The sequence below is a fragment of the Dermacentor andersoni genome, chromosome 2 (assembly GCF_023375885.2).
Source record: "Dermacentor andersoni chromosome 2, qqDerAnde1_hic_scaffold, whole genome shotgun sequence".
In the NCBI taxonomy this organism is placed as follows: domain Eukaryota; kingdom Metazoa; phylum Arthropoda; class Arachnida; order Ixodida; family Ixodidae; genus Dermacentor; species Dermacentor andersoni.
Window position 1 is genome coordinate 13,896,990 of NC_092815.1, and position 12,134 is coordinate 13,909,123.

At 46.2% G+C, this 12,134-nt stretch overlaps 1 protein-coding gene across 5 annotated transcripts in view; it reads left to right on the forward strand.

Annotated features, from left to right (window-relative positions):
* LOC126542966 (putative polypeptide N-acetylgalactosaminyltransferase 9) overlaps window positions 1–12,134 on the forward strand; it is a 271,398-nt gene that overhangs the window by 243,564 nt on the left and 15,700 nt on the right. For all 5 annotated transcript variants that reach the window (XM_055077516.2, XM_055077515.2, XM_050190093.3 and 2 more), the window contains 7 exons: window positions 1,023–1,314; window positions 1,867–2,213; window positions 2,534–2,700; window positions 3,472–3,636; window positions 3,991–4,204; window positions 4,951–5,068; window positions 6,984–7,169. In XM_055077516.2, the coding sequence (XP_054933491.1) occupies window positions 1,075–1,314; window positions 1,867–2,213; window positions 2,534–2,700; window positions 3,472–3,636; window positions 3,991–4,204; window positions 4,951–5,068; window positions 6,984–7,169 (1,437 nt within the window). In that variant the 5' untranslated portion in view covers window positions 1,023–1,074. The remainder of the gene's footprint in view (window positions 1–1,022; window positions 1,315–1,866; window positions 2,214–2,533; window positions 2,701–3,471; window positions 3,637–3,990; window positions 4,205–4,950; window positions 5,069–6,983; window positions 7,170–12,134) is intronic.

Below are 12,134 nucleotides of genomic sequence, written 5' to 3' on the forward strand. Positions count from 1 at the left end.
GGTTCACCTGACTGTGGAACCGCGTGAAACATTGCGACGTCATGACTCGCACCGTTTGGTGGCCAAGTTTACCTTCGTGCCCTGATTTTTTTACACCATTTAGCTTTGCCCACCACGTCGCGAGCTAGAAATTAGGACACGTAGACAGCCTAACGTGGCTGTTTCGTACAGAAGGCAACGTGTTTCCCAACCCCTCAGAGCAAGCGACGCATTTCTTGGGCATTTCAGGAGTAATGTCGCTGCACTGGATCATCCGCAACACTTTGCCTGTTGACGTGGGCTTTTTGCCGCACTGGCAAGCGCACCCACAGTGACGCCAGAGGCGTAGCCAAGGAGCGGCACAAATGCACGTCCCCCCCCCCCTCCCTTCGAAATTTCTCTGTACCGAGGATAATAACGAGAATAATAAAACAATGTGTGACAATAACGCACGCCTGCCCTACCCTCCTCCATCGGTCAAATGCATCGCCTCCCTCCCCTCTTCCCTCATGCACACACACAGACGCAAAAAATAAATGTCTGGCCACGCCGCTGCATGGCAGCTCTCTTCCATCACAGAGAGGGCCTGTAAACTTTTATCCAAGGAGCGAAATTGTGTAGCGAATGAGAGGTTATGCAGTATGGTAGTTTTCTCTTAAGCTTTACTGGGACACCCCGTGACTCTCCGTGGATTCGTGATGTGGCATGGCTACTTTCCAGCAACAGTGGCATGAAGTTTTGTTGCCACCCTTTGTTTTTATATGTATAGTCGCAACAGATAGGATAAGATGGAGGGATGATATCAAGAAATTGGCAGTTACAGCTAGAGTGTGGGTGCTTGTTGCAGCCTAAAGAGCTCTAGGAGCTATTTGTCCTGTATCCGTAATCCTGCTCGTGGTGTTGGTGTTGTGAAATGGGAGCAGGACCAAATAGTAATTGCACTTTGCAAGAAAACAAAAAATAGGTCCAAAACCTGAATGCACTTGTAGTCCTGGGAGTGTGCTAATTTTTCTGAATGTGCCCGTTTTTGTTGTCTTTGGCAGGCAGGTGGCCCGAGGAGAGAGGTGGTAGCGGGCCCCAGGTGCAGTCGCCGTCATGTGGCTGCTTCCGAGGCGGCGCGGCCTTGTGGTCAAGGTCCTGCTGGTTGTGCCAGTCACCTGGCTTGTCATCACGCTCCTGCTGACCTACACGGACAGGGTCCAGACACCTCAAAGTAGGGTGGCATTTGAACCAGGTGCCGTCCAGCAACACCAGGGTCAGCAGTTACAGCAGCAGCAGCAGCAGCAACCACCGCCAAAGCAACAGCAAGACCAGCAACACAGGCCTCAGCCTCAGGTAGGAAAGTGTGATGGCTGCATCCACCATCAATACGTATATTGACATGCTTACATTGTTTATTGTGACAATATCGTACAAGCTGGTAGCAAACCTCACAACTTCCCCTCCTTGTCTTTGTCTGCAGCAATGAGCTGCCAAGCCATCAGAAAAACTACCAAATGAAACCACTTCATTGAAAAAGGGGGGCTACTCTGCTTGTACTTACTATTTGTTGCGTTTATTACGTGTTGTGTGCACTGTCCATATTTTGTCTTTCCTACTTATCTTCTTGTTTCATAGGAAACCAGAGGCTGTTGCTTTACTTGCTTCCTCTTCAAAGCCATGCATACCATCTTGTTGTCTTTGGTGTGGCGCATTAGCGCAGCTGCTGCAAGTGAATAAAGTTTCAGGGCCCATGCAATGTTTACATAGTTTTGTGCATAGTCATAGCTGAAGCAAGCTAGGAGACATACAATATACCGGCAGCGCTAGCCTTTGGCCAGTGAAACACTTCTATGAAAATGAAAGGTTGGCTCTAGAGCCTAAAAGTTTGCATGTGGTGCTATGCAGGGTGACGAGTCTGCAAAAGAGAGCCAGGATCTCCTGCCTGAGAAACAAGGTGCTCATGAAGACGAGCATGTAGCGCCCCTGGCACGTAAACGTGCCAACCGGGAAAAGGTGCTCTCTAATGAGGAACAGAAAAATGAAGTGGACCATGCCCCAGCGCCTGTGGGAGTGCTGGCCCCACCTCAGAACCCTGATGGCCCTGGCGAAATGGGTCGGCCTGTCGTGCTGAAGGACCTGACCAAGGAACAAGAAGCGAAGGTCAAGTTGGGCTGGGACCGCAATGCCTTCAACCAGTACATCAGTGACATGATCTCTCTTCATCGGTCTCTGCCAGATGTTCGAGACAGCGAGTAAGTGGCACACATTTAACTTGGGGTGGAGTGGTCAGTCATTCCTATTGTTATTTGGCATTAGCTCACTGAACTACCAGCATAACAACTTGACATACTGGCACAGTATGCCATGTAACTGGCACGGTGTTGAGTACTTACAGTCGCAGGATTCCATCTGTTGCCCAGCTCTACTACCATTTCTACCAGTTCATTTACTGTTCAAAGTCCTATCTTATCTTGAACATGCCTTGTATAACTCTGGAGGGAAGACATTGAATGCACGTAGGCATTTCTGGGATGCTTACAAAGCTTTGTCTTTGAACTTCTGCCATGTGCAGGTGCAAGGATGAACGCTACCTTAAAAACCTTCCCTCAACAAGTGTGATTGTATGCTTCCACAACGAGGCCTGGAGTGTACTGCTGAGGACTGTACACAGCATCATTGACCGGTCACCCCCCAAGCTTCTACATGAGATCATCCTGGTGGACGACTATTCAGACATGCGTGAGTAATTTCTTAGCTCAGTCAGACACAGGTGTCATTAAGAGGTACCATTTATTTATAATCATTTAGTAATTAAAGCAGTGGTTAGGGCTACTTTGCATAGTGCATGCACAGTGTGGGCATATGCATAGCATATTTGTTCTGTGTGTTCTTGCACTGTTTCCTTCCTTTTAGTATGCATTCCATATTGTAAACCATGTGTGGCTTTATACATGGTATGCATGAATATATGCCTGTTTCTTGCATGACTTTTATGAAAGCACCCCACGACTTTACAAGCAGGACATGAAACCCCTACTCATTGCTGCTCCTTACAATGCCATTGCATCAACTGAGCTTCAGGGCATGGTTTGCTTAAGGGCAGCTACACACAAAAACAAAAGGAAATAGTGCCCTTTTTTGTGATAGTGCACAATAGTCATTGATTACATTATGAAATATCTGGTAGAAATAGGGACAGTTGTTTGGCAAGGCATTTCCAGTTTTCTGATAATGCAAGAGGTGAGAAACTAAAAGTAGGCTTGAAAGACAATATAACAACAAGCTGTAGATGGTTGCTGCTTGATATGAAAGGTATTCTGATGGCACTATGTCGTTTACATCAAAAGAGGTTAAAAATATGGGAAAGCTAATGATTTTTCGTAGGAACTATCTCTTTGCTTCACTCTAACAAGGAGCATGTTCATTGCTTGCAAAACAAGTTGTACACAGCCATCTGCACAGGGCGATGGATTCTGATGCACCTTGTCTGCTTCTGCTTCTCTGATGCAGCACACCTGAAGCAAAAGCTGGAGGACTACGTTGCTCACTTCCCAAAAGTCAAAATAGTGCGTGCTCAGAAGCGGGAAGGTCTAATTCGGGCTCGGCTCCTGGGTGCTGCTGCGGCCACAGCTCCCGTGCTTACCTACTTGGACTCTCATTGCGAGTGCACTGAAGGTGAGAAGTGCAGTCACCAGATGGAGCAATCGCACAGACAGAAGTAGCCAGGAGCATTGACAAGCACCTGGAGATTGTGCTTGTTTCTGTCCTCTAGCTGTGGTTCAGATGAACTTGTTGACCTATTTGTTGTTTTGATTGAAAGACATATTTACCACTAGAGCGACTTGTGATGTGTTGCCTGCTCAAGCTGGTTTCAGTCGGTCATGAGATTGCACATGCTATCAATTCAATTGCTTGACATTGCTGTCTCAAACAGTGCTGACTCTATGTAATTATGCTTGTGGTTTAGCTCACACTCATATATTTGTGGTTCAGTGATGGGGTCTCTTAGAACTTAATTTTTACTTTTAGGCTGGTTGGAGCCCCTGCTGGACAGGATAGCTCGGAACTCTACCACTGTTGTCTGCCCTGTGATTGATGTGATCAGCGACAGCACGTTCGAGTATCACTACAGGGACTCTGGAGGTGTGAACGTTGGTGGCTTTGACTGGAACCTGCAGTTCAGTTGGCATGCTGTTCCTGAGCGAGAACGTCAGCGCAGGAACCACTCTTGGGATCCTGTCTGGTTGGTGGATCGTTCATTGGACACGTGCATGGCAATTATAAATGTTCTTGTGCATTGTTGTGTTCCACAGCTTGCAGGCACCATTTTTAAGCAAACTAGAATTCCAACTTTCATGATATTAAACATTCACTTGATTTAACATTTTTATGGTCTCTCGGCTTGTATACGTATAACAGGCAGAAGTCAACCCAACACCAGAGTCAAGTGCAGAAATAAATAAAAATAATCACTGATAAACTGTCTACCAAATCACTGAAAAGTAAGACACATTGGTATTTGGTATAGCATTTGGTATACTTTCTACTTCGTAACATTTATTCCCCATGGATGCTTTGAAAAACTTATTATGGCCCCAGTCACATTTTGAAGCAGAAGAGCTATGAGATGCTGCTTATCATTAATGTGGAAGTGTGCAGTAGTAAAGCATATAATTAGTGAATGAAAAGTGGCAGAGGCATACCACACTAAATAAGAAATTTGAAGGTATGCCTGGTATTTACTGTAACATTTTGACCAACTGTGATCGTGTATTACTGCAAAATCTGCACCGAGGGAGGTGACCTCTTTGCCTACTTGTAGGCAAGCAGTATCTCTTCCTTTCTTTTTTGCTGATGATCATAGCTGGTAAATTAGTGTCGAATTGGGAGACAAATATAATTGTTTAGTTATTTCTTCTGCCTTAGGCTAGCAGACAAGTGTTATTCTATCTGGCGAAAATTCTTGGTTAAAATGTTGCCCTTTTGCAGGTCTCCTACCATGGCTGGAGGTCTGTTCTCCATAGATAAAGCTTTCTTTGAGAAGTTAGGCACTTATGACAGTGGCTTCGACATCTGGGGTGGAGAAAATCTGGAGCTGTCCTTCAAGGTGCCTGTGTACTCTCTAGTATTTAGCTTGTCGTTAGTTCTTTGTGATCCATGTAATTTGCCAGTTTTTACTGTAATGCATTCTATTCCGTTCATTTTCATTCTGTTTCATCCCATTGCCTGTTTGTGTGGTGGTCTAATCTTCACATTTATATGTTGAGTTGCCTTCATTAATGCAACGGTTAAGACAGCAGTTAGACATTAAGACAGCATGCCACATTAGAACACACTACCTCTTATGCAGAAGTTGTGCATAAATATCACATTAGTGCAAGATATGGATGTTGTAATTTAGGCACGTGTTACTTGACTCACTGTTCTACTATTAAAATCATGCAGGCACTGTTCTTCACTGATACATATATGATTACTAAGTATGGTACTCTTACATACTTCTTGTTTTAAGTTATTGACCACATATAAATTATTATAATTTCACAGATGGTGACTTGGTCCTGCATACCAGTGTCTTTGACAGTAATACTTGTGGTACTGCAAATTTAGTGTAGCTATAGCATTCAAGCATCAAAACACATTGATCAGAAGTTGCATCGAGTACTATATATGCAGCTACAAAAATACTGTATCTTAAATACTACATGGTTCTGCATGAGCATTTCCATTCTTAAAAGGTCTCTGAAGGAAAATATTGTCGAGCTACATTAAATGGTTAGGCTTCTGTAATTATTAATTTGTCATTCGTAGGGAGAACAGAGCATTCGTAAGCAAGAAAATGACAAAAATAGAAAACTGGAGTGGCATCATCTCTTGTGGTGTATGGTGCCTCCCCTGTTATGTCAGTACTGGCAGGTTCACAGAAAGCGCCATAGAGGGAGGCCATGTGGCAATTACGTCAACTCATTCTCTTTGGCACAAGCGGTTCAAGTTGAGGATCAGCAGCGGGACCTTCAGCGGCAATTTTCTACCCAACAAAGTGACATAAAAATTGGCACAGAGGAAATGCTGATACACTGCTTGATGAATAATTTATTGATATAGCCCTTAAAACAAAATTAAAAAATTCCATGCTTGTACTCCATTTCATATTTAGCTGGCGATATTGCAGAAGACACAGCAAGCACTAGTGCCATCATAGACGTCTTAATTTGTGTGCCTCGCAGTGCAGTTGTTTTTTAACTGTGTCACTTCCTGCAGATCTGCTTCATAAATTGCAACTTGTGAACGTGAGATTATGCCGAAGCACATTATTTGTACACCTTTATGCTTGCAGCATGCGACATTCCATGTATTGATTGCGAGCACAAGTAGTGCATTGTGATCACTGGTTGTGGAAATTTGTCATTCCGTTCGCTTGTGGTAAATTGGTTCCGGTGTGCAACACCTTTCATGCAATAATTGTCATATATTGTAACATAAAAGTATGAGACTTAATCTTACATCAAAATACATAATGCATATATCTTTCTTATGTATATGACACATTATTTTTTAGTTCAGATTGCCAGCAGTGAGACATGTCTCTCTCATTTTTGTAGTGTTGCGTACCACGTACGAAACGAATTGTAGTGCTGCCAGTGCACACGTCTGCCGGGTCTCAAGACAGTAGAGATACATGTAGCCACATCTGTCCCAGCCTTGGACATGTCCTTGAACCATCCAACTCCACTTTGTATTTTCTGAATGTGCCCGTTTTTGCTGCATTTGAACCCCGACTTCAGCCTGAAAGGCATGCACAGATTGCTTACACACCTCTGCAGAATATGCTGCAAGTAGTACTACGTGAGACAGAAGGTCTCATTGTGCATATAATAGTGCATTAGCTATTGCCATCACTGTGTCTCAGTTTAGGTGACACTCTTTTCTTGCTTCAAATTTGGTGAAACTGTAAAATTTGTCTCTGCCCTGTGGATGTTGACTGTCAAGCTGTTGCATTCTGTCTTTTGTACACTTTTCAGACATGGATGTGTGGAGGAACATTGGAAATTGTACCATGCTCACATGTGGGCCACATCTTCCGCAAGCGTAGTCCCTACAAGTGGCGATCAGGTGTCAATGTACTGCGGCGGAACTCCGTGCGCTTGGCAGAAGTCTGGCTTGATGAATACAAGCAGTACTACTACCAGCGTATTGGTGATGACCTGGTACGTGCAAGCTGCTTTGGTCTCATGATTTAGTTTTTACAATGTAAGAGCACAGATGCTGTCATGCTCATGCTTAATAACTCAGCCCTAGGTTTATTTGGAAGGCCTCAATTTGGGTCTTCCATTTTATGTCAATATGGAAGCTCAATTCTGGCCATGCAGACACATCTGCACAATACTACATATTGACCGATCTCTCCATTGACCGACTACACAAGCTTGTTCATTTAGAAATTGATAGCTTCTAGAGCTCTGGCCTAGCTCCACCCCTCACTACAGGCACTTTGGTCAGTTATTTTGCCTGCAGGACTGAAAGTAGCATGCTTCAAGGAAGATGGTGTTGTGAGCATTCGTGCAGTTTCTACTTCCACGGACGCCAGCTTGTCGCTCAGCGACCACTCTTCAAAATTTAAGAGCATGATTAGTGAACCACTTCCTTCTTCCCACCAACAAGCGCTCCAAGAGCTCCTTGTCGGCTATGCTTCAGGGTTTGACTTTGCAAGAGCGTCTACATTCACCACCGCACTCCCACGTACACCACCGCATCAATACTGGAACAGCGTTACCAATACGACAGAGGCCGTACCGCGTTTCCTCAGCTGAGCGCAAGGTGATCACTGAAAAAGTTACAGACATGCTATAGAAAGGTGTCATCCAGGAGTCCAATAGTCCGTGGGTGGCTCCAGTTTTATTGGTCAAGAAGAAAGATGACTCGTGCGGATTCTGCGTCGCCCAGAGGTGCCTAAACGCAGTGACAAAGAAGGATGTGTATTCTCTCCCACGTATAGATGATGCCATTGACTGTTTGCATTCTACCTCTTACTTCTCCTCTGTCGATCTGCGCTTAGGCTTCTGGCAGATACCTCTTGTAAGAGTTGTGGTTGGGCATGAAATAAGTGGTAGGTAGCCCATGCCGTCGTCCGACTCATCCACGCTGAGAATGTTGTTGAAGGAAGGGACTTGTTCTAATCAAGAATGAGGAATATGGGATTTATTTCCGATATCTACATGAAGGGTGGAGAACGTTACATTTCATCAGTGTAGCATGACTGAAAGAGAAAGTACACCGAACAGCCGACAACGGCTGCTTAAAAACCCTCTGTCCTCCCTAGATCCCTAGGTGAGGGAAAACTGCCGTTCAACCTTCGTCCAATGGGAGCGTCCAAAGTCATTGTAGTCGACCCGTTTTTGAGGGGGAGGGTTCACACTTCCGCACTTTGGTTTCACTGAACACACCGAGGGGAGTGGGTCGTCATAGACGGGTTGGTACGCTTGACCCAAGCAGGCGCCTCTTGATCCTAGAGCTGACCCCGCAGCTAGCCGCCGAGTCTGTCCATTGACTGTGACCACTTCTGGGGCCCGTGAGAAAGTACCGCAAAACACCCTTTTCCAGGAGTTATTTTGCTCCAAGTAGACGTGAAGGCGACAGCGAATCAACCAACAATACTCGGTCCCCCGAACTGGCTAGACTCGCTGGCGCCGCTGGCTGTCCGCAGGAGGTGCATTGTCTGCTTTACAAAGCGAGTCATTGCTACAGGCCAGGAAAGGTTCGAAGGTCGCTTCTCCGAAAATCGCTAACACCGCAGATCGATCGAAACAACTGCAGCGGGCCGTAAAAGGTTTGCAGTTCAGTGGCTCTGCAGGCCGATCGTGATACTATGCACCCCCCAGACAAGGAGAAGACTTCCTTCATAATGCCGGATGGACTCTTCGAGTTTAACGTGCCCTTTGGTTTGTGTAATGCTCCGGCAACATTCAAACAATTTATGGACACGATTCTGCGCAGACTTCGATAGGAAATATGCATGTGTTACTGGAACAATGATGTCATTTACGGCAAGACATTTCATGAGCACAACCAACGACTGGAAGTTGTCCTTGACTGCATACGGCAAGCTGGACTGATATTAAACTCCAAGAAGTGCCATTTTGGCGAGCGTCAAACACTTGCTTTGGGTTTTCTTATCGAAAAAGAAGGCATCCACCCCAACCGGCAGAAGCTTGCAGCCGTTCGTGACTTCCACCAGCCGAAGACGGCGAAAGACCTCCACAGTTTCTTGGGATTATGTTCATACTTTCGCCGTTTTATTAAGGACTTTGCATGCCTAGTTGAGCTGCTCACGGCACTCCTTCACAAGGACACACCCTTTACATGGACTACTGAGTGTGAGTCTGCATTACATCAACTAAAATTTCTGCTCACCTCAGCTCCAATTTTGCACCACTTTGATCCTGAGGCCCCAAGTGAGCTTCACACCGACGCTAGTGGTCTGGGCGTCAGAGCAGTACTTGTAGAGATACATGGCGGACGCCAACAAGTCATCACCTACGCAAGCCGTACCCTTACCAAGGCTGAGCGGAATTATACTGTAAATGAATTGAAATGCCTCGTGGTAGTCTTCGCCACCCACAAGTTTCGACCATACTTGTACGGCTGCCGCTTTACGATAGTGACAGACCACCATTGTCTTTGTTGGTTGGTTGGACTACGTAATCCATCTAGCCCATTAGCTCGGTGGTCATTACGGCTTCAAGAATTCGACTTTTCCATCTCATTCAAGAGTGGTCGCTGTCACACCGATGCTGACTGTTTATCTCACCTTCCATCAGCAAGCACGTGAGATATGGACGATGACTTAGATGAATACTTCCTTGCCATCTCTGAACAGTTTCCTGACGCGACCGCCTTCAAGCGTGAGCAAAAGCATGACCCTTCCATTAGACCTATTCTTGACGCCGCTCGGTCACCAGCACGGGGCTCACCTTTCATTATTGCTGACGGTTTATTGTATAAGATGAATTATTCTGCTGACGGTGCTCCACTTCTTCTCGTGGTTCCCCAAACATTGAGACCTATGATCCTTCAGGCCATGCACGATGACATCACGTCAGGCCACCTTGGCTTTGCTCGGACGCTTCACCGACTGCGCCAACATTTCTATTGGCCCAAGCTCTGGAAGACGGCAAAGCAGTACGTTTCCAGCCGTGCAATTTGCCAACGACATCATCATCATCATCATCAGCCTGGTTACGCCCACTGCAGGGCAAAGGCCTCTCCCATACTTCTCCAACAACCCCGGTCATGTTCTAATTGTGGCCATGTCGTCCCCGCAAACTTCTTAATCTCATCCGCCCACCTAACTTTCTGCCGCCCCCTGCTACGCTTCCCTTCCCTTGGAATCCAGTTCGTAACCCTTATTGACCATGGGTTATCTTCCCTCCTCATTACATGTCCTGCCCACGCCCATTTCTTTTTCTTGATTTCAACTAAGATGTCATTAACTCACGTTTGTTTCCTCACCCAATCTGCTCTTTTCTTATCCCTTAACGTTACACCCATCATTCTTCTTTCCATAGCTCGTTGCGTCGTCCTCAATTTAAGCAGAACCCTTTTCGTAAGCCTCCAGGTTTCTGCCCCGTAGGTGAGTACTGGTAAGACACAGCTATTATACACTTTTCTCTTGAGGGATAATGGCAACCTGCTGTTCATGATCTGAGAATGCCTGCCAAACGCACCCCAGCCCATTCTTATTCTTCTGATTATTTCCGTCTCATGGTCCGGATCTGCCGTCACTACCTGCCCTAAGTAGCTGTATTCCCTTACCACATGCAGTGCCTCGCTGCCTATTGTAAATTGCTGTTCGCTTGCGAGACTGCCAACGACATAAGCAGTTAATGACGCCTTCTGTGGGTACCCTGCAGCCAGCGAAGCCGCCGACCTTGCCATTTGAAAAAGTTGGTGTCAACTTGCTGGGTCCCTTCCCCAAGTCTACTAATGAATGTCGCTGGATTATTGTGTGTGTAGACTATTTGACCGGGGATACTGAGACAGCGGCACTTGCTTTGGCTACACCATCTGACATTTCATCTTTCCTGCTGTACTCCGTGGTTCTCCGTGACGGTGCTCCATGCATTGTGATTAGTGATCGTGGACGGCAGTTTACTGTGGACGTTGTTGAAGAACTACTATGTCATTGCAGATGTGATTACCGGCACTCGACCCTTTACCACCCGCAAACGGACGGCCTCAATCGTACCCTGACCAACATGCTTGCCATGTATGTCTCCACAAATCACTAGAATTGGGATTCTATTTTACCATTTGTTACATACGCTTACAATACTGCCAAGCATGAAGTCACAGGTTATGCGCCTTTCTTTCTTCTGTATGCTCGCAACCCCCAAAACTTCATCAACACCATCCTCCCCTGGTCTCCACATGATGACTCTTCCATAGGCCAGACTTTATGTCGTGCCGAAGAAGCTCGTCGACTGGCCCGCCTCCGGACTTTCTCCTCTCAAGATCGTGCGAAGGCTCGTTATGATGCTCGACATATGCTTATCACATTTGCTCCTGGGGACTTTGTTTGGCTTTGGACACCGGTATGGAAAAAGGGGCTGCACATGACATTTTTATCACGATACACCGGCCCACACGTCATACTGAAACGCTTGAGTGACGTGACATACGTAATCGCAAGAGTGACTTTGCACAACAGGCGGTCACATAAAACGCAAGTCGTGCACGCCGCCTGACTCAAACTGTACCACCATCGGGCTACATAACTCGCTCGGAGAGCTTCGTCTACCCCCGGAGAAGCTGTCACGCTGCACGACACAGCCAGAGGAATAGAAAGTAGAGGTGTGCGTGAGGAGCTGGCCGGCTGCCTGTTGGCCTTGCATGACCGTCCTGTCCCTTGCTCTATGCTAACCATCTATCATGTTGTAAATAAACCCATCCCATCCGTAACAATTTTAACACATCACAATGCTACACATCTCAGAGGCATGCAGGTTTGTCAAGTGCAGAATGAGGAGCATACTCTGTTGCATAGACATGTTGACTCCTGCAACTCTTCAAAATGTGGTCACGGGAAAGGCAGGCAAAAGGAGAGGATAGCAAGAGTGCAGCTAGGGTATTCACTTTTGATCTGTGCTGTGGCATCCCTCATTTTAGCCAAGTTG